Here is a 20,705-nt window from a genome sequence, read left to right as displayed (position 1 = left end):
GATAGCACAGAAATAGAAATTCCCAATGTAAGAGTAGTTTATAGTCACAATAGTTGTTAGTTAAATTCATCTTCCTCCAAACTATCAATTAGAATAGAAAAGTGGTAAGTTCATGGGGGAATATGATCTTCTTTTTCAATACAACACAGTTAAAGAGGAAAATAGAGTTATTATTTTCAGCAACATCAGATACTCACTTTAGCACTCAACATGATTTATTAGGAGAGCTGCTTAGGGTACAGAAGCATTGGAAGGGTCAGTATTCTTGGAAGGTGATTTAGTATAAAGTCACTGAACACTGAAGAATAACTAACGTTCTTTATAATAATCATATTTATACACAGTATGTGTTATTGGTTGAGAGAAATGCTGCTGAATTACCTAACCTATAATTTCTACCTTAACATGTTCATTGTATAAACTTAGCACATCAATAATATTTCTTCAGTGTTCTCTCTCACTGATGTCAGTCAGGAGATCATCGTCACTTTCGGTGACGTCAATGAAGGGGTATTACACTGCTTAAGAGAACTGTTAATTCCTTACCACTGGTGTCACCAACAATTGTAGTGCTTGTCTACTTCCAGCAGGGAATTATAAATTTATAATCTGTAGAAGGTTGCAGGTACGTGACCAAGGAATGTTCACATCCAAGAATAGAGAGGATAATATAGTTTTCTGAAAAGGAGACTTGGGACAACATCATTTGTCATTGTTAACAGATAACTGAATGATTTTTATTCCAGCCAATGATTACATACACAAAAAACAATAAATAAATAATAGTAACAAATGCATATAAGTTATAACTAGACTCTAAGTAGGGATATTTATTAAAATATTTCTTTACTAAAAGAATTTCTTAGTTAATAGAGGCAAGTCTAGTCATTTATATATTTTTAAATCCCAACATGAAATTTTGGGATACAGATACTCTATTTTAATGTTTCCTCGACCCTGACCAGCATATTAAAAATGCTAAGTAAAGAGATATTTTGCTTCCCAAGGTTTCATTTTTGCCTAATTAATTAACAATGCATTTATCTTATTTAAAATATATTGTCAAGGAGAATAATATGTATATATATGCTGTACTGGGTTGAATAGCACCCTCCCCCCACTCCTGAAAATTCATGTCCAGCCAGAATCTCAGAGTGTGATCTTATTTGGAAATAGTGTCCAAATAATACATCTTAAAATGTAAGATGTAAATTAAGATGAAGTCATGCTGGATTCGAGTGGTCTTTATAAGAAGAGGACTGATGTCCTTATAACGAGAGGACAGGACGCACAGACAGAGCACACAGGGAGAATGAAGATGTAGGCAGAGATTGGGTGCGTATAAGCCAAGGGACTGCAAGAATTGCCAGCAACCACCAGAAGCTGGGAAAGAGGCATGGAACAGGTTTTCCCTCTAAGTCCCCAAGAAGGAACCAACTCCGTAGACACTTTGATTTCAAACTTCTGGTCTCCAGAACTGTAAACTGTACATTTCTGTTATTTTAAGCTACCAGTTTGTGGTAACTTTTTATGGCAGTCCTTGGAAACTAACACATGTGCTAAAGCCTATAATTAATTGATATGTTAAGTATACATAAATATAGGAGAGTTCATTTAAATTCTTCTGAAAACATCACCATGAAGTTTTAGTGACATAATATATAACTACCAGGATATTTTAGTTAGTACCAGGTTTGATATTTGAACAAGTTGATAGATAATAGCTATTTAATATGCATCTGAATTATGCAAAAGTTTTATTCGTTTTTATTCGTGTGAATTAACTTAAACAGACATCTAGATTTAGTGAAGTGTGAATGGCCCCACCCAATAAACTAAGGGTAATTTTGTTTAAAAGCCTTATCCTAGAATTTATAAAAAGCATGAAATATAAAATATTATTTATTCTTCATGTGAAAAATGCCATATTTATCCCATTTCTAGGGCATGTATACGAATAAATAGACCTCTGAAAAAACAAATACAGCATTTTCCCTAGTTTCACTAATATTCATTTAACACATTATTTTACAATGTACAAAATTACATAAGTATTTTTTTTTAATGATTGTGGTCCAAACGAATTTGAGTGCCATGAATTCTAAAAGCTCTGTCTATTCCAGGTTCTATAGGGCCTTAACCCAGTATTCTCTTGAAGGGTAAAACTCAGGGGCTAAGACTCCAACCTTAGTGACATAGGGCTATACACCTCATTATTTGACTTTGATTGCTCAAAATACTAGTTAGTTGTTTTTTTCCCCCAATTTTATTGGGATAAAATTGACATACAGCAGTTCAGCAGTTTTAGTTTCTGTAGATCTGGGATGCTATCTTGTTTTTAATCTGTTTCTTTTCTTTTTATTTTTGGATGGTTATTGTCTCTTACGCTTGCTCTCTTTTTAGTTTCCTGCCTACTCTTACTCATGTGGTAAGAAGTAAACCTTTATTGTTTTATGCTACTGAGTTTATTTTTAAAAACCGCATCGTAACCCTGCCTCTGCTGACTGATAAAAATGTTAACTTATTAAGACAAAATGATATGCAAGAACAGTTTACTGTGACTTCTGGAAAAGAGAAATGTCCCTTGTTTACTGGGAAAATATCAACACAGACATACGCTCCTCTTCTGACAAAGGTCGTATGTGAATTAGAGGTCTGGGTTGTGGCAGCCATTTGGCTTCTTGGAGGAGAGAGTTAAAGAGGGGTAGTAGGATCTACATAGAGCAGAGGATGCGGCTTACACTAGGGAAGACAGGGTGAAGAAAGGGAGAGGAACTGGTTCTTGCACTGTATCATTGCAGCCACTGGATTATTCTCTCTGTTAGCTATCCCTGCATGTCAAACGAGGTTTTATTTTTTATTTTTTTCAATTATTTTATTTATTCCTAGATATTTTATTCTTTTTGTTGTGATTGTAAATGGGATTGTATTCTTGACTTTTTCTGCTAGTTTGTTGTTATCATATAGAAATGCAAGAGATTTTTGTAAGTTGATTTTGTACCCTGCAACTTTGCTGTAGTTGTTGATTATTTCTAATAGTTTTCTGGTAGATTCTTTAGGGTTTTCTGTATATAGAATCACATCGTCTGCAAACAGCGAGAGTTTCACTTCTTTCTTTCCAATTTGGATCCCTTTTATTTCTTTTTCCTGCCTAATTGCTCGGGCCAAAATCTCCAGTACTATGTTGAATAAAAGTGGTGACAGTGGGAACCCTTGTCTTGTTCCTGTTCTCAGAGGGATGGATTTCAGTTTTTCAGAGTTAAGTATAACATGGGTTTGTCACATATGGTCTTTATTATGTTGAGGTACTTCCCTTCTATACCCATTTTATTGAGAGTTTTTTTAATCAAAAATTGATGGTGGATCTTGTCCAATGCTTTCTATGCATCATTGAGTTGATCATGTGATTTTTATTCCTCAATGGGGTTTTATTTTTTTAAGCCAGTTTGAGTTGGGTTTTCTGCCACACTAGAGAATTACCTGATACAAGAGAAACTGTGATTTTTGTTATTGCTTGGTCATTTTTATACATTAAGATGGAGAAAACTCTGGATATAGTGAAGGTGAAATTGAATAAGATGTGGGTATGTTTGATAGAGGAAGGTGATGGTCAGAGTGCAGAGTAGGAGATTTAGAACATAGGCAAAAAATTTCTTTGGGCAGAGGGATACTTCTTTCCAGAGATCTGAGTCAGGGTAGAGAAAGAGAATTCTAGAAGTTAGGGTAAGAGAGTAGTGGGAGTTTATTCTTACTAGGTTCTTTTATGTGAAGATGGAGGCATGATGACCCTCTAAGTGAGAGGGGATTGAAGGAGAAAACTGAAGATTTAAAATTGCCTCTGTGGAGATAAGACGAGGAAGCTCCATCAAGACTAACCAATATAAGCAAAGTCTGAGACCATGATATTGTAGTAGTTTGTGGTAGCCTCAACCCATAGGCTTCAGTAGAAATATCTCAATAGCCTACATTTCAGAGTGGGACCAGGAGAGAGTTGCATGTGTTTGTGACATTTGGATATGAGAGCTGAAGGTGCTGATAAGGGAGAAGTTGAAGTGATGCACCATGGGGTGCAGGAGAGCAGATAGTGAATCCATCTGGTGGGTGGGCAAAGATGGGCCCCAACAATTCTGCACTAATTGAAAGATAGAAAAAGTACCTAATGAACATGTCAATCTGGCTAAGGAGATTTTTGGCAGAATATTGTAAGAGCTGATTGGCTTCTTTTAGCCACATAAAATAGGGTTTTACAAGCATAATTTAGAGGGGACCAGGACAGATACTCTGGCTAAAAAAATATTCTAACGCAAGAAATGGTCTCAAAGCAAAGATGACATGTAGGCTGCTTGTTGTTAAACACGTCCTTAGGTCAAGTGCCAATCAAATGTGTGACTGATAGACACAGTCTACTCAGACAAAAGGACTTCTAAATGTATATGTGTGTATGTGTGTGTGCGTATACACACACACATATATCACATATCATATATATCACATACATGATATATGTATTATAGGTGAACTACATAAAGAAAGCTCACAAAGTTTCTAAAGGACTTATATCCATTTAGACTAAAAGAGACAAAAACAGGTCAAAATTAAAAGAAATTCTGGACCTCCAACTTTTTATGGTTAGAATAAAGGCGGAAAAACTACTCAGCTGCCATCACGGGCCATTTCTTGCTGAAAAGAAGAAGGTATGGAGGGCAGAACCAGAGCCCAGAGGCTGGAGCAAAGAGCTGCTGAGAACAATGAATCAGAGAGCTGTTTATTGAGAGGCTAGAGGTCACATGGTCATGGCATCACATCCTCGGGTGAGATGTGCCCTAGAACACAGCTGAGCAATTCATTTTAAACAGAATTTCAACCCGAGTGCAAAAAACTGGCACATGAAGAAAATGTGATACTCTGACTTGGTAGGATTCGAGAATTTTTTCTATTTTCTCTGTAATTGTTGTAGGGACATATGGCCCTCTACCTTTTAGGAGCAGGAACCAGAGTAGCAGGAACATTCTGACAAAATCTCCGCTCAGTGTGAGAGGGAAACAGTCCCCTTGACATTGACAACGTGCCCATTTAGCATCAGAAATGACTAAGAGAGGGATGCAACTAAAGCTCACTTCACCCAAAATATATGTTGACGTGAAGAAATTAAATATGGATGGCTGTCATGAATCTTTCTTTTTTTCTCACTGATGATATGTAACATGTTTAATAATATCGGAAATTAATATAGGAACTCAGTTTAAAAAGTTAACTTATTCATCCATGCTTTCAATACATTTACAGAATATCTGTTATGCTAAAAGCACTGTTTTAGGCACAAGAGATAGAGCCACAAACAAGCAGACTAGGTCACTGCTGTCATTGAGGTACCCATCTGATCAGAGAGGGGAGACAGAAGAAATAAGTAAACGAATAAATCAACTACATACTTTTAGAAAGTACGAATGTAGTGAAGAAAAAAACATTGAATAAGGGTCAACGTTTGATTGACTGGCCAGAGAAGACCCTCTGAGAAGGTCATATTAAGATGATTTGGGGGCCAGCCCCATGGCGTAGCGGTTAGGTGTGCACATTCTGATATTGGTGGTCGGGGTTTGCATCCCAGCGCGCACCGATGCACTGCTTCTCCGGCCATGCTGAGGCCGTGTCCCACATACAGCAACTAGAAGGATGTGCAACTATGACATACAACTATCTACTGGGGCTTTAGGGGAAAAAAAGTAGGAGGATTGGAATAGATGTTAGCTCAGAGCTGATCTTCCTCAGCAAAAAGAGGAGGATTAGCACGGATGTTAGCTTAGGGCTGATCTTCCTTACAAAAAAAAAAAAAAAAAAAGATGATTTGGGCACCATGCAAAGCCATGCCGTGGTGAAAATTGTTCCAGGCAGAGTAGCCAACAGGAGAGGCCCTGAACGAGGAATGAAGTTGGTTTATTTGAGGAACAGACAGAAAGCCAGTGAGGTTGGACGTAAGAATAGCACGAATGGAAGAAAAATGATAGGAGATGGGGTTTGAGCAGAGGGGCAGGAGTCGGATCACACGGGGTCTCGGAGGTCATGGTGGAGTTATTCCACTTGCACTGAGCAGTCCTTAACAAAAAATATTCTGTGAAGTAAACTGTAGTTTGAAAAAGGACTATGTTGATGGTAATATGATAACATAGGCACTCAATCATTTGTCACACAAACTCCAAACTTTGAAGCCAGCAGAGACTTTGGGAGATCAAAGAGAGTGACATAGGATTACCCACTGGCCAAAGCTCAGGCATTAGAATTCCTTGCCCCCTGCCCTTGATGCAGTAGATCTGAATGTCTCTATTAGCTGTGATTTCACCAGCTCCATTTTTGGTGTTGAGAAGGTGGCCCTGACTTCAGGAGGCTGTCCCATCAGGCCTATAGCCCTGGGATTTGCCCAGATACTTAATGGCCTCCTGAAAACAATATTAACAATAGCAGAGAGTTTTTCCAGGTCTTCTGCTCAGACATGGATTTCTCAAAAACCAGGGATGGGGGCCGGCCCAGTGGTGTAGTGGTTAAGTTCAAATGCTCCACGTTGGCGGCCCTGGGTTTGCGGGTTTGGATCCTGGGTGAGGACCTACACACCACTCATTAAGCCATGCTGTGGTGGTGTCCCACATACAAAATAGAGGAAGATTGGCACAGATGTTAGCTCAGGGACAATCTTCCTCACCAAAAAAAAACCCCAGGGATGGAGACTGTGTTTCTAGACCTAGCCAAATGCCTTCCAAACATAAAGCAACCATGTGACTGTTAAGCTAGAACTCTTGCTGTTTAATGTTCTGAAAACAAATACCTAAGCTTCAGCCAAGCAGGGAAAGCAACGTTCAGGAAGCTTCCTGAAAATTTTCAGAGAGCAATTTTCATGCATTAGTGTATTATATATATGAATCACGTATGGGGCAATTGATCCTCAGGAAATAGGGGGAAAAACTATTGGGGTGACTTGGTATCATTGTTACAGATAAATGTTAAAGGAGTTCATTTATTCTTTCAGACATTTCTGGAGCACTTACTATGTGCTACGCACTGTGCAAGACACTGAGAATTCAATGGAGAACAAAATAAATTCCCTGTCATCAAGGAACTTTTATTCTAACAACAATAATCACTCTTAACATTTATTAAGTGTTTCTTATATTCCATCACTGTTACTAAGTGTATTAGCTCATTCAATGGGGAACCTAGACAATAAACAAATAAATAAATGTATAATAAGAGGTAATAATAAGGGATGTAAAGAAAAATAAAGCAGGGTATGGTGGAGAGATTAATGGTGGCCTGAAGATGTTTATGTCCTAATCCCCAGAACCTGTGAATATGTTACCTTACATAGCAAAAGGGAATTTGCAGATGTAGTTAAGGATTATCTGGGCAGGCCCAACGTAATCACATGGGTCTTTATAAGAGGGAGGGACAGTCAGAGTCAGAGACACAAGATGTGAGGATGGAGGCAGAGAGAAAATGCTATGCTGCTGGCTTTAAAGAAGGAAGAAGGGGCCATGAGCTAAGAAATACAGGCAATCTCTAGAAGCTGGAAAAGGCAAGGAAATGAATGCTCCCCTAGAGCTTCCAGGAGAATGCAGGCCTGTTGATGCCTTGATTGTAGGCCAGGGAAACTGAGTTTGGACTTCTGTCCTCCAGGAGTGTAAGATAATACATTTGTGTTGCTCTAAATCACTAAGTTTGTGGTAATTTGTTACAGCAGCAATAGGAAACTAATACACAGAGTTACAGGATGGTGAATTATGGAGGATGCCCTCTTAGAGGAGATGATCTTTAAGCAGAAAAGTGAATGAAGTGAAGGAGGGAGCCATCTGTTTGGCCAGCTGGAAAAGCATTCCAGCCGGAGGGAACATCAAGGCAAACGCTCTGAGAGGGGACTAGTCTCACTGTGTTTGAGGCCTAGTAAGAAGGCTTGTGTGAGCGAGAAAGGGGACCTTGGAGAGGTAGCCAGGTGCCAGATTATGCAGGGCCCTGTAGCCTTACTAAGCATTTTGATTTTATTCCAAGAGTGCTGGGAGATCATAGGAAGGCTGTGAGCAGGAAGTGATAAGATCTTGTCACTTTTAAAAGGAGCAATGTGACTGCTAGGTGGGAAATAGCCTCTGGGCTGGAGGAGGCAGTCCAGGGGAGGGGGAAAGCAAAGAGATGGTTGGGAGACTACTGAAGTTGTCTAAGTGACAGGTGCAGGGGCGCAAACTGGGACGAGAGCAGGCCGAAAGGAGTCTATTTTGCAGATGGAATTAACAGGATTTGCCGATAGACTGGATGTGAGACAAAAGACAAAGAGAGGAGACAAGGATGACGTCAAGGATTTTGATGACACTATATGCTGAGATTTGGAACATTCTGGGAGGAACAGGTTTGTGATGAGAAATCATGTTTTTTGGGGGTTTTTTTGTTTTGTTTTTTGCTGAGGAAGTTTCACCCTGAGCTAACACCTGTGCCAATCTTCCTTTATTTTGTATGTGGGTTGCTGCCACAGCACGGCCGCCGGCAAGTGGTATAGGTCTGTGCCCAGGAACTGAACCTGGGCTGCCAAGTGGAGCTCACCGAACTCAACCGCTAGGCCACGGGCCAGGCCCCCATGAGCCTGGTGTTAGATATGCTATGTTTCAGTTTTTTATTGGACAGCCAACCAGAGATGTCAGGTAGACGGCTGGACAGACATAGTGCCTGAAGTTCAGGGGAGTGCTCGGGGCTGGCGACATCGCTTGAGGAGCCCTGAATAGTATGTGCAGCCATGGCACCACGCCTGTGTAGACAGATCCTGAGGATGGAGCCCCAGGGCACGGCAACCTGTAGAGCCCTGAAGATGTCAAGTCATCAAAGGGAAAGAACGGAGCACAGCCAGTACTTTTATCCTCAAGAAACGCAAAGCCAATATTTTTGACCGTCTAGCCCGACTGAAGCTTGAAAAATGGCAACTTGCCCGCTGCAAAGGTCCTAGGAAATAGCCACGGCCTTGGCCTATTTGCCCTGGCGCTCAGTGAGCTTTTAAAATGCCAATGAGCTCTAATTGTGTTGATTGCCTGACAGCTGTGAATACAAGATGCTGACTCCAGAACTGCACTCAATCCGCGGAGGGCACCAGCCTTCCCGCTAATGACTGCTGAGCCAGGCCACCTGAAGCCTGCGTGGGGCTTAGCAGCAGCTGCACTTCTGCTCCAAGAAACAGCTCGCTGCAATCAGATCAAACTGAGGCTCTCCCCTGTTTTGCCGGGAAGCTTGGGTATTTGTTTTCAGAGCATTAAACAGTAAGAGTCCTAGCTTAACTGGCACACAGGTGCTTTCTGTCTGAAAGGGAGTGGCTAGGCCTACAGTTTCCCTGCCTGGTTTTTTGAAATCCAAGTTAGACCAGAGAACCTTGAGACACGCCTGCTACCATTAGCTCTTCTGTCTGACTTTGCAGTGTGACCAGGGAGGAGGACAGAATGAGAAGTGGCTGCCTATCTGAAGTTGCTGGTTAGACACTAGCACACTGGAACTAAATTCACTCTATGAGTTTGATTTCCTCTTTAACCCTCTCACCCCTAACTTTTTCTCAATACAGTTATTCTGATCTTGTAAGAAACCTGCCAATTTACCTCCCACTCGGATCTTCTTCCTGAGAACTCGCCTCCCCCTGACCGTCTCACCATCACAAGTTGTCAGCTGCCTAATAACTTGGAAAGCACGGAGTCTGGAGGCCAGTGGTTCTCAATTGTGGCTGTACATTAGGGTTACCTGGGGAGTTTTAAAAATCCAGATCCCCAGGCTACACTCAAAGACAATTAAATTGGAATCCCTGGGGATGGGACCCAGACTTCAGGAGTTTTTTCAAAGCTTCCCAGGTGATTCCAACGTTCAGCCTAGGCTGAGAATCGCTGCCCTGTAGCCTGGGCATCTGAATTTTTAAAACTCCCCAAGTAACTCTAATGTGCAGCCACGATTGAGAACCACTGGCCTTCAGACTCTGAGCTTTCCAAATTAACAATCAGCTCATTTCACGACTCTTAGTTATCAGGAGAAAGTGAAGGATGAACGCCCTAGGGCTCTCTCCATTTCCAGGTAACACTATATTACAGCAGCAGCCTCCAGGAGAACAAGCCCGACAGCTTGTAATCTCTCTCCAGGGAGTGCCAGATCCAGGCAAGGACCAGACTGCAGAGGAGCTATCTTGGGAGCAAGTAGGACCCTCAATACAGCACGGAGGCACCTCCCTTTAACACTAAATTTGCCAGAAGGGAATCCATGTAAACTAGGGACTTATTTTGGCTTCCTCTCAGAGCTTTTGGGAACGGAGCTCTCTATACCAGCTGCACAAAGCTCAGTTAACTATGGATGGTATCTGAGCAGGGTTATAAAACACCACCCTTGCTCTCCACGAGAGCCCACTGGAAAGGAGGTGGAAAAACAGCGGCTTGCAACTGAAAGTGTGTTCCACAAACCAGCGGCATTGGCGTCAGCATCACCTGGGAGCTTCTTAAAACTACAGTATTTTGGGCCTCATCTCAGACCTATTCAGTAAGAATCTGAGTTTTAACAAGATGACTCAGGAGTGCGTATGCAAGTCAAAGTTTGAGAAGCGGGGGTTTATACAACTGCTGGGGACGCAAGGCGCTAAATCCCCTGGAACCGTAGGGACCTGGCGGAGGGAGCCACTTATTCCTCTTCCTGGACGGGGTCTGTTTTGTAGTGAGTTGCAGAGAGCGGAGGCTGGCGGGCCAGGCGCAGGCCCAGGTCAGGGCGGCCCCGCCTGCCCGCCCCGCCTCCCTCCTGGGTCTCTGCCCCGCGCGCCGTTGCTGTGGCAGCGCCGGACGCAGCTAGAGTCCTGGCTGCCACCGCCTCCACCTCCTCTTCCCGAGGCCTCCCCAGACCCCTGGCTCGGGCCCAGCCTGCGGCTCCGCCATGCCCCGGGGGAGGCGCGGCGGCCGGGTGAGCGCCCTGGAGGGCGGCCCGGAGGAAGAGGCGCCCCCGGGGGCGGCTGCTGTGCCCTCAGTGTCGTGGGCGTCGCAGCTGCAGCCCGAGGCGGCGGCCGAGCAGATTCTGCTCCGGGGCATCTTCAATATCGGGAGGGACAGCTGCGACGTGGTGCTGAGCGAGCGGGCCCTAAGGTGGCGGCCCATCCAGCCCGAGCGCCCGGCAGGTGAGTGGTCCCTGTGGGAAGGTCCTGGCGCCTGCGCCTCCTCCCTCTCCCCCGCCCCACACCCTCCATCCCGGCGCTTCCTCCCCGCCCTCCGCAAGCTCCTCCTCTGCCCCAGCAGGCTACCGCGTCCCGAAGCCACCGCCTCCTCCTCCCCAACTAGGGAGAACCCGAGCCTCCCCCAGGGGCCTCCCGCTACCTGCCCCCGCCCGCCTGGCTGCCCGCCTCCGGTGCATTCCCCGGACCAACGTCACACTCAGCCTCTGCTCCGCGACGCAGAAGAAAGAATTGAGCCCCAGAGGGGCGATGTTTTCCAAACGCGGGAAGCTCACTTACTCCTCCCCTCCACGTTGATGAAGTTTTAATCCGTCAACCTCTGATGGTACACTGCAAGCGTAAGCATTTTACAGAATATACCTACACGTGGGTTCTAAGTCCAGCTCTCATTTTGCTGACTTCTGAAAGTTTAACCCCGATGCTTTGGAGTCTCTCTGGACTTTTCTATCCCTCACATTCCTTGTCATTGCCTAGAATCAAGCTTTCTTCAGGCTCAGTCTAGGAATTTCTGATTTTTCATGTTGAGTTTAGAATCATCATCATGCTGTTTACTTGCATTTGCCTTTTATTGACGTTCAACTTTAGGTACTTAGAAAGTGTTATAATGCTGCACTTTACAGTAGAACTATTTCAAGTCTTAGTCTAGAGATGATGTAGGGAAAAGCCTTGGATGTGGTACACAGTCTCTTCTGGCTAAAAACAAACTTATGAAATTAAAAAATTGCCTTCCCCTTTTGGAAAACAAGATACAATGTGTCATTTATATTAAAGAACAGAAAAAGTCACTGTTGTGAAGTTTCTCTTAGAAAAGTCTAACAAAACGAAACCGACTAGTCAAGAACCCAGAGCTGGTTATGAGTGTGGATTCTGCTGCAGGCGCCGTGCTCACTCAACTACCTTTGACTTTAGTTAAAATGTTTTCAGGTGTTTTGGAAACCAAGGTGGACTATATTCTTGAACCTTTGAGTTAAAAGCTAGGGAAATGGACATAGAATTATTCTGTTTAGTTTTTAAACAGTTTGAATGTTGAGGATATAGAAGTTTACAATTACAGCTTAGATTAGCCTACCAGAACTGATTTAACCTACAATGAAGCTGAAATACTATAGAATTAAAATGAGACATTGTGCAAAGTGAGGTCATACAAATCAGTGTTGCAAGGCTGGTACACAAAAACAAATAATGACGTGAAAAAGAAATGCTGTTTTATATTGAGTAGGCTTAATTAGCATTCCTGGTGGTAGAATTCAAAAAGGACATCTCGACAGTTATAACTCCAAAGGTTGCAAGTGTTGATTCTTTATAAATTAGCCCTAAAACCCTATGTTGTTGTTTTTTTTAAATCTAGGTACACCAATTTTTCTTTGTAACTAACACCTGGTATGCAAACCACTTTGGGCTCCTAAAATTGGAGGTACACAAGCTTAGCACTTCTATTTATAGAAGAAACTAAGAGATGTTTTACTTAGTAAACTAATCAGAGTGAGAAAAGAAAACAAGGTATTAAGAGGCCATATGATTAAATGTGAGAAATACTGCCTAATATGGAATTAGCTTAGAAGTGAATAATGAAAGACAAAAGAAATTGGTCCAGAAAATGGAGGAAAAACTACGTCAAGGTCACCACACTTAGGAGGACATGGTGGGGGAGGATGTAGTGGGGATACCGATGTCCATTGCTAGTTGGCCACTGACTGGCTGTTCCAGGAAAGGGTGAGGGTGGGGTGGGGTCACTGGGCATTATTAGATCATACATAGGAGATGTTTGCAAGGTCACTCAGTTTTTAAACCTCATAGTGCCTAAGTAACTGTTTTTCATTTTTTAGGTGGACTTTATTTTTTAGAGCAGTTTTAGGTTCACAGCAAAATTTAGTAGAAGGTACAGAGATTTCCCATGTACTCCCTGCCCCACATATGCACAGCCTCCCCCATTATCAAAGTACTCCACCAGAGTGGTACCTTTGTTACAACTGATGAACCTCCACTGACACGTCATTATCACTTAGAGGCCATAGTTTACATTAGGGTTCACTCTTGGTGTTGTATATGCTATAGGTTTTGGCAAATTTATAATAACGTGTATTAGGGTTCTCCAGAGAAACAGAACCAATAGACTATAATAGATATACTCGAGGAGATTTATTGTAGGAATTGGAGATTTATTATGGGATGGCGAAGGCTGAGCTATGCCACTGTATGCTATCTGCAAGCTGGAGAACCAGGAAAGCCAGTGGTATAATTCAGACTAAGTTTGAATCAGCTTTGCCTGAGAACCAGGCAAGCTGATGGAGTAACTACCAGAGGCCTGAGAACTGGTGACCAGGGGTGGGGGTGTGCACTGAAGTAAGTCCTAGCTTGAAAACCAGGAGCTCTAATGTCTGAACGCAGGAGAAGATGGACGTCCTAGCTCAGAGAGAGGGAGAATCCGCGCTTCCTCTGCCTTTTTGTTCTATTCAGGCCTTTAACAGGTTAAATCATGCCCGCCCACATTGGTGAGGGCAGATCTTCTTGACTCAGTCTACTGGTTCAAACGCTCATACACCCAGAATAGTGTTTTCCCAGCTATCTGGGCATCCCTTAGCCCAGTCAAGTTGACACACAAAATTAACCATCACAATATGTATCCACTATTATAGTATCAGACAGAGTAGTTTCATTATGACTAAAAATCTTCTGTGCTCTGCCTGTTCGTCCTTCTTGCCCCTCTCACCCCTGGCAACCACTAATCTTTTTACTGTTTCCATAGTTTTGCCTTTTCCAGAATGTCATATGGTTGGAATAATACAGTATTAGCCTTTTCAGATTAGCTTGTTTTGCTTAGTAATACATATTTATGGTTCCTCCATGTCTTTTCATGCTTGATGGCTCATTTCTTTTTCGTGTTGAGTAATATTCCATTGTCTGGATGGAACACAGTTTATTGATCCGTTCATCTACTCAAGGACATCTTGTTTGCTTCCAACTTTTGGCAATTGTGAATAAAGCTGCTATAACACCCATGTGTAGGTTTTTGTGTGTAAATAGTTTTCAGCTCCTTTGGGTAAATACCAAGGACCATGATTGAAGGATTGTATGGGAAAAGTATGTTTAGTTTTATAAAAAAATGCTCCAACTGTCTCCTAAGGTGGCTGTATGGTTTTGCATTCCCACCAGCAGTGAATGAGTTCCTATTGCTCCACATTCCTCTCAGCATTTGGTGGTGTCAGCATCCCAGATTCTGGCCATTTTGATAGATGTGTAGTGGTATCTCATTTTAATTTGCATTCCCCTGATGACATGATGTGGAGCATTGTTTTGTATGTATATTTGCCCTCTGTATATTTTGTTTGTGAAGTGTCTATTAAGATCTTTAGCCCATTTTTTAATCTGGTTGTTATTAATTGTTATTAATTGTATTAGTTTTCTAGGGCTTTTAAGAGTTCTTTGTATATTTTGGATAATAATCCTGTATCAGGTGCATCTTTTGCAAATATTTTCCCCTAGCCTTAATTGTTCTCACTAGTGAAATAAAATATCATGTGATCTTTTCCTAATTTTCCATCTTGAGTAGTGAGGAAAGGCACTAATGTATTTTATGAGGGCTATCGCTGCCAAAATGTGACTGATTGATGGTCTTGTTGCCAGGGCAAATGAGTTTGACCATAGTGATTGTGATTCTCTTTATTGGGTTCAAGGGTGACTTGGGATATGGTTGTGTTACCCTTTCCTGTAGAAGTGGGGGCTGTGAGGAATGCCTGTAAGTCAGGATGGGAGGCACAAAAGCACCAGTACTTTTTTTTTTTTTTTTGGTCTTTTTTTGATGGAAGAAATGTTTTCAGTTTAGTATATTAGATATCGTCACTCGAGATATTCATCTGATTAGTAGTTATCCCCTTAACAAATTACCTTAAATATTTTGATGCTAACTTCATGCTGGGACACTTTATTAGATGCTATGAAAATGGTGACCTGATCTGTCATCCAAGGAGATTTTACGTTTTTGAAAGACATATAACTCCAAACTATAAGACTGTATGTCACCAAAAAGTCATTCGTCAAACATTAAGCAACTAATATCTGCTTTGTGCAGTGATATACAGATCGGTAAGATATGGGCCCTGCCTTTAAGGATTTCTGTGTGTTCAGAGGAAGGAGACATCTATTTTTGACAGGAATTTCTTCATGGAGGATCAGTCGTCTTGTTTAAATCTTCACTTCCAAAAAGAACTCAAGTTAAATAGTCAAGAGTAAGAGGTTAAGATATTGTGTTAATTTTCTAGGGCTATGGTAATAAATCACCACGAACTTGACAGCTTAAAACAACAGAAATTTATTCTCTCACAGTTTTAGAGGCCAGAATTCAGAAATCAAGGTGTCAGTAGGGCCATGCTGCCTCTGAGGGCTCTAGGAGAGAATCCTGCCCCACCTCTTTCAGCTTCTGGTGGCTTCTGGCATTGCTTGGCTTGTGGCAGTGTAACTCCAATCTGCCTCTGTCTTCACATGGCCTGCCCTTCTGTGTGTCCTCTCCTTTTATAGGGACAAAGTCATTAGATTTAAGATCTATCTTAGGTCTAGGATGATCTCATCTTGAGATCCTTAATTAATTGCCTCTGCAAAGACCCTATTTCCAAATACGATCACATTCTGAGGTTCCAGGTGGACCCGAATATTTTTTGGGAGGGGCAGGGGGTGGTCACTCTTCAACCCACTACAGGTGTAATGGGAATGGGAGAAAAATTCTAGGTTAGGGGAGTGAAATGAAAGCAGAAAATGGCAGGTCATTGTCAAAGTGTAGCAGGAAGAGAATAATTTACAGAAAAATAGAGGCCAGATGGAGAGAGACCTGAAGACAAAGGTAAAGAACTCGGGTTTTATTTAGTAGAAAGTATGAACTTTTTTTTTCCCTTATATTTATTTAAAGCTATGTCATCTAGCTCACAGTGTCCCTCTCTTTCCCAAGTCCTGCCATTGGTGATAGTCATATCACAATCAGTATTAAAGCTTCAGAATTGCTGGACCTCTTCCATTGTAGTGACTTTCACCTTCATTCCATGTCATTTTCCTCTACCCGTGGCCACACCAGAGATGTTTGTTATCTCTTTTCAAGACCAGCCCATCCCATCTCCTCATCGTCATCTAGGAATTTCTCTCATCTGTTACACCCTCTTTCTTAGGTTTTCAGCCCTTGCTCTCTGCCAGTTCTTTCTCTTAAGCATAGTGGTGTGTTCAGAACTCTCCCATCCTAACCGCCCCCTGCCTTGATCCTGTAAGCTTCCCTCTCTAGCTGCTACCCTGCCTGTTCTCTTACTTTCTTTCATATGCTCTTAGAAAAATTAGTTTACTCTCACTGACTCCATTAATTCACCTCTCAATTAGTCCTCAGCCATCTGAGACCTGGCTTTGTTCTCTCACTCTGTTGAAACTGCTTGATGAAAGGTTAGTGGCCTTCTAATTGCCCAGTGAAATGGACAGATTTCAGCCCTTACCTTTTTGGATTTCTCCTTCCTTTGACCTTGACTCTGCTCCCCCGATTTCTGTGATACCACTAGCACCTCGTGTATTAGTCTCTTTGTTCTGTCTGCCTGCCAAATTTTAGTGTTCCCAGGGAGTCTGGTCTGGGCCAACTGTTGTCACTCGTCATGTGCTCTCTGGGTAGTGTTGTCCACTGTTGTTCTCGTCTACTCTCAGGCTTAACATTCAAATCTCTGTCTTTAGTCCTGACCTCAAATACTTCCTGGACACATGAATTTAGGAGTCCCACAAATTTAATAAGTCTATAAGAAAAGCAAATTTTCTTGTTCCTTAAAATATCTCCTGATCTTCTATTCCCTATCACAGTTTTGGAACTCACTAATTAATCGGTCAGTTGTCAGAATATTTAACTTTTGTTTTTAGGTGTAAGTTATGGTACGATGAGTAAAATGAGGGCTAGAATTCCCTGAAGCTTATGTTGGATGGATCATAGGATTGCATATACAAGTAGTCAACATGCTGGCTTAATATGTGAAGGGGCATTTAGGAGGCTGTCTGGAATGTCGTCTAAGCCAGGATTCTGAAGGTAAGCCCAGCCTCTCTGCCCCTCACTCACTACTTCTAATCTCACCAATCCTGCCCACTCTGTTTGCTACCTTCTTTCTCTGTCTGCCGATCACTACCCTAGCTCAGGCCTAGCTCAGGCCGTTATAATCTTTTATTGGCCCATTCCATCACCTCCCTTGAGTCTGTGCTTAAACGTTACTTTTTCGGTAAGGCTTTTCCTGATCACCAGTTTGAAATTCCCTTCTCCTGCACACTTCCTGGCTCCCTTTACTGCCTTACATTCTTCAAGGGCGTGTATATTCTTTTTTGTGTGTGAGGAAGATCAGCCCTGAGCTAACATCTGATGCCCATCCTCCTCTTTTTTGCTGAGGAAGATTGGCCCTGGGCTAACATCCATGCCCATCTTCCTCTACTTTATATGGGACGCCGCCACAGCATGGCTTGACAAGTGGTGTGTGGGTGCGCACCTGGGATCTGAACCTGCGAACCCTGGGCCACCGAAGCGGAGTGCGCGCACTTAACCACTGCACCACCACGCCAGCTCCGGCATGTATATTCTTATATACTATATAATATTTACTCTCTGTCTTCCCCCCCACCACCTTACTTCAAGAGGGCAAGGATATTTGTCTATTATATTATTGAGGGTCCTAATAGTGAACAAATGGCCCATTCACGTTAGGATAACTTGATAAAAGTTTTAAAAGGCAGTATTCATGAAGGTGTTGTCAGGAGGCAGCCATAATGAAGTACTCTTGGGACTAGTAATAGAGGGACAGGTTCTTAGGCCCAAAAAGGCGAGGAGAGGGAGCATTGCCTAAGCCTGGATTCAGAGAGACTAGGGGAGAGGGTCACTAGGCGGGAGATGTGGCCTTTGCCTCAGCTTGGCTGATTTCCTCCGCCAATCCTCCAGGGAGGGAGGCGGGGACTCAGTACCCAAGGTCCCTCTTTTCTGGCCCTTACTGCAGTCCAAAGCCAACGGGCAAGGGGACCACACGATGTAGGCCATACAGTATGATCCCCTTGGGCACAGAGCATGGGGGACAGGATGGAGATTGGATCTGTTTGGGGAAAAGGGGAGATAATCAGAATATCTTTTTTATTTACTTGTCAGAACCTTGAAGAGTGGCTGACACACAGTCAATATTTGTTGAATGAATGAATTTATTAATGGGTCTCATGAACTTTGATTTTGCCTATTGCGTTGTAATCTGATTACTACGCTCCTACTTAATAGTGACTCCTCATCACCTGCAAGAGAGTATGCCGTCCTCTTTTTTTTTTTTTTTTTTAAAGCATCAGACCTCTTTTTAAAAAAATATTGTTAAGCTAATGTTGGTCCACTTCTCCACTGTGAGTGTCATGGCCAGAAGGTTCCATCTTACTCAGCTGCAAGGTAGAAAGCACTGGCCGGGGCATAGACTGACCAGGATGCCACCACTATAATGTAAACTGTGTACACAAAGGAGTATCATCTGTTTATAAAATATGTTCTTTACTGCCTGCAGTGGTGCCTAATGATCTTTCTGTTGGAATCTCAAATTATGGCCAATTCACTTGTGGAATCATGCATGAGTTTATTCATATTAATATAGAGTGATTATCAAGTTAGCTGTCTGTGACCTAGGAAGGAGCAAAATCCTGAAGAAATGGGAGAGGGATCAGGTGAGTTCTTTGAGGTCAATTGAGAAAGGTCAGATAAGTCTGGGTCATGGAACCCTGCCCTGGCAGAGCGGGTCGAGGGTAGTGCTACAGTGTGGGTTGCCAGGGACTGTGTGTGAGGTGTCAAAAATCGAGAAAAGAGCTCAGAAAGGGGACATAGGGAGATGCCACAGACCATTTTGCATATTTTGTAATTTAGCCCTTAGCTTGTGCTATTACTGGATCAGATATTTTCAGAGTTCAGTATTTTCAAAAGCATCACCGATTGCCTGTTGGTATTGTTCTAAATCTCAATCAAGGACAAACTTCTAGGAATGTGTGCTTACTGAGTTCTATTTGAAATGTTAGATTGAAGCAGAAGACACAAGCATTTTTGTGCCTCCCCCAAAGAGGATCTGTTTACTGTGTGACTGGGTACAGTGTTTTTATCTGTTTCCCATAAAGGAAAAGCTGCTGATGGGGAGAGTTAGTAACGGGTAGGCTTAGACTATATTAAACTCATATTTTAGTACATTTAAGAACGATCAGTTTAGAGATCTCTGTGACAGGAATGCCAAATGCCCACAGATCTCTCTCGGTTGTCTTGCGCTGGGAACATCATCGTGTACTAATGGATAGCACCTTGAAGTATGAAAAGCACTACAGAGTCTTTACAGGCTTCCTGCTCCAGGTGTCTGTCATCTGCTCCCATCTGCGGTATAGGGAAGGTTTCAGGAGTGGGCACCAAAGGACCTGGGTTCTTGTCTCTGCAACTAACAAGGTGTGTAATTGACTTGGGGTAAGTCATTTAACTCCTGTGAGTTACAGTTTATTCACCTACAAAATGAAGGATTTATATTATATTATCGCTAAGTATCATCAACTCTGTGAAGTTGCGTTTTACAGAAAATATTTGTTTCTCTAGACTTTAGGCATTAGGACATTTTAATCAATTCAGTAAGTCGGAGTAAAGTTTGAACGATCAATGGGGTCAACCGTCTGGTGTGTGTGGAGGAGTGTTGTATTATACAGCGGAGCTTTGCAGCCCTAATGAATTTCTAATTAGAAGAACCACATAGAAATATGAGCCAAGCCCCTTCCTACCCTTCCCCAGCTTCAGGGCACAATGCTGAGAGGTGGGCTCTCAGCACAGGTCCTGCCTTTGGAAAGGAAGAAACCATCTTCTGATAGAAAATTGTTGGTTGAGGCTAGTTGTAAGCAGATTTTTCATGATGGACAAAAGGACTAGTTTGTCTTTTCTTCATTCTGTTTCATTTCCTGTATCCTCGAGCCAAATTTCTGAGCAAGGATTTTATAATATGTTTGATTAGAATTAGAATATTATGTTTCAAATGTTTTAAAAAATAAAATGAGGGCTTCAAATCTTAATTATGGTTTACAATTCTGTATTTTTCATGGACTTACTACCTCAGGTTACACAATTGCATGTTATGTTTTTTCAAAGGGTTATTCGTACCACAACTCTGAGCTCAGCTGAATTAGGGCAGTAACCAGAAAATCTGACAAAGCTGGGCTTCAAAATAAGATCTTAAAAGTGTTTCTTTTATAAAAGAGTTAAAATGATTTTCTTGTGCTTTAAGTTTATATAAACATTTATTTGCTGGAAACTTAGCAATGTGAAAGGTGATGTGGAAAAATGTGAAAATGAGAAAAAAAACAATCAATTTTAAAACAAAAGGAGTTAGTGATTATGTGGGACTTAGCAGAGCAGGGTACATTCTAAGTATTAATCTGCCTAAGCTGTTTGGGGACAGATGTACGTGAAACAGATCCCAGTCTTCTGTTGTGTACATCCAGAGTGAGACATCTGTCGGCAGAC

The 20,705-nt window shown here is 42.2% G+C and overlaps 1 protein-coding gene across 1 annotated transcript in view; it reads left to right on the top strand.

Annotated features, from left to right (window-relative positions):
• Nucleotides 1-10,855: 10,855 nt before the first annotated feature.
• CERKL (ceramide kinase like) overlaps nucleotides 10,856-20,705 on the top strand; it is a 114,889-nt gene continuing 105,039 nt past the window's right edge. The window contains exon 1 of the mRNA XM_058549362.1: nucleotides 10,856-11,152. Within this exon, the coding sequence (XP_058405345.1) occupies nucleotides 10,915-11,152 (238 nt within the window). The 5' untranslated portion in view covers nucleotides 10,856-10,914. The remainder of the gene's footprint in view (nucleotides 11,153-20,705) is intronic.

Source organism: Diceros bicornis, chromosome 10 (genome assembly GCF_020826845.1).
Source record: "Diceros bicornis minor isolate mBicDic1 chromosome 10, mDicBic1.mat.cur, whole genome shotgun sequence".
In the NCBI taxonomy this organism is placed as follows: Eukaryota; Metazoa; Chordata; class Mammalia; order Perissodactyla; family Rhinocerotidae; genus Diceros; species Diceros bicornis.
Note: the sequence above shows the minus strand (reverse complement) of the source record. Positions and strands in the feature narration are given on the sequence as shown.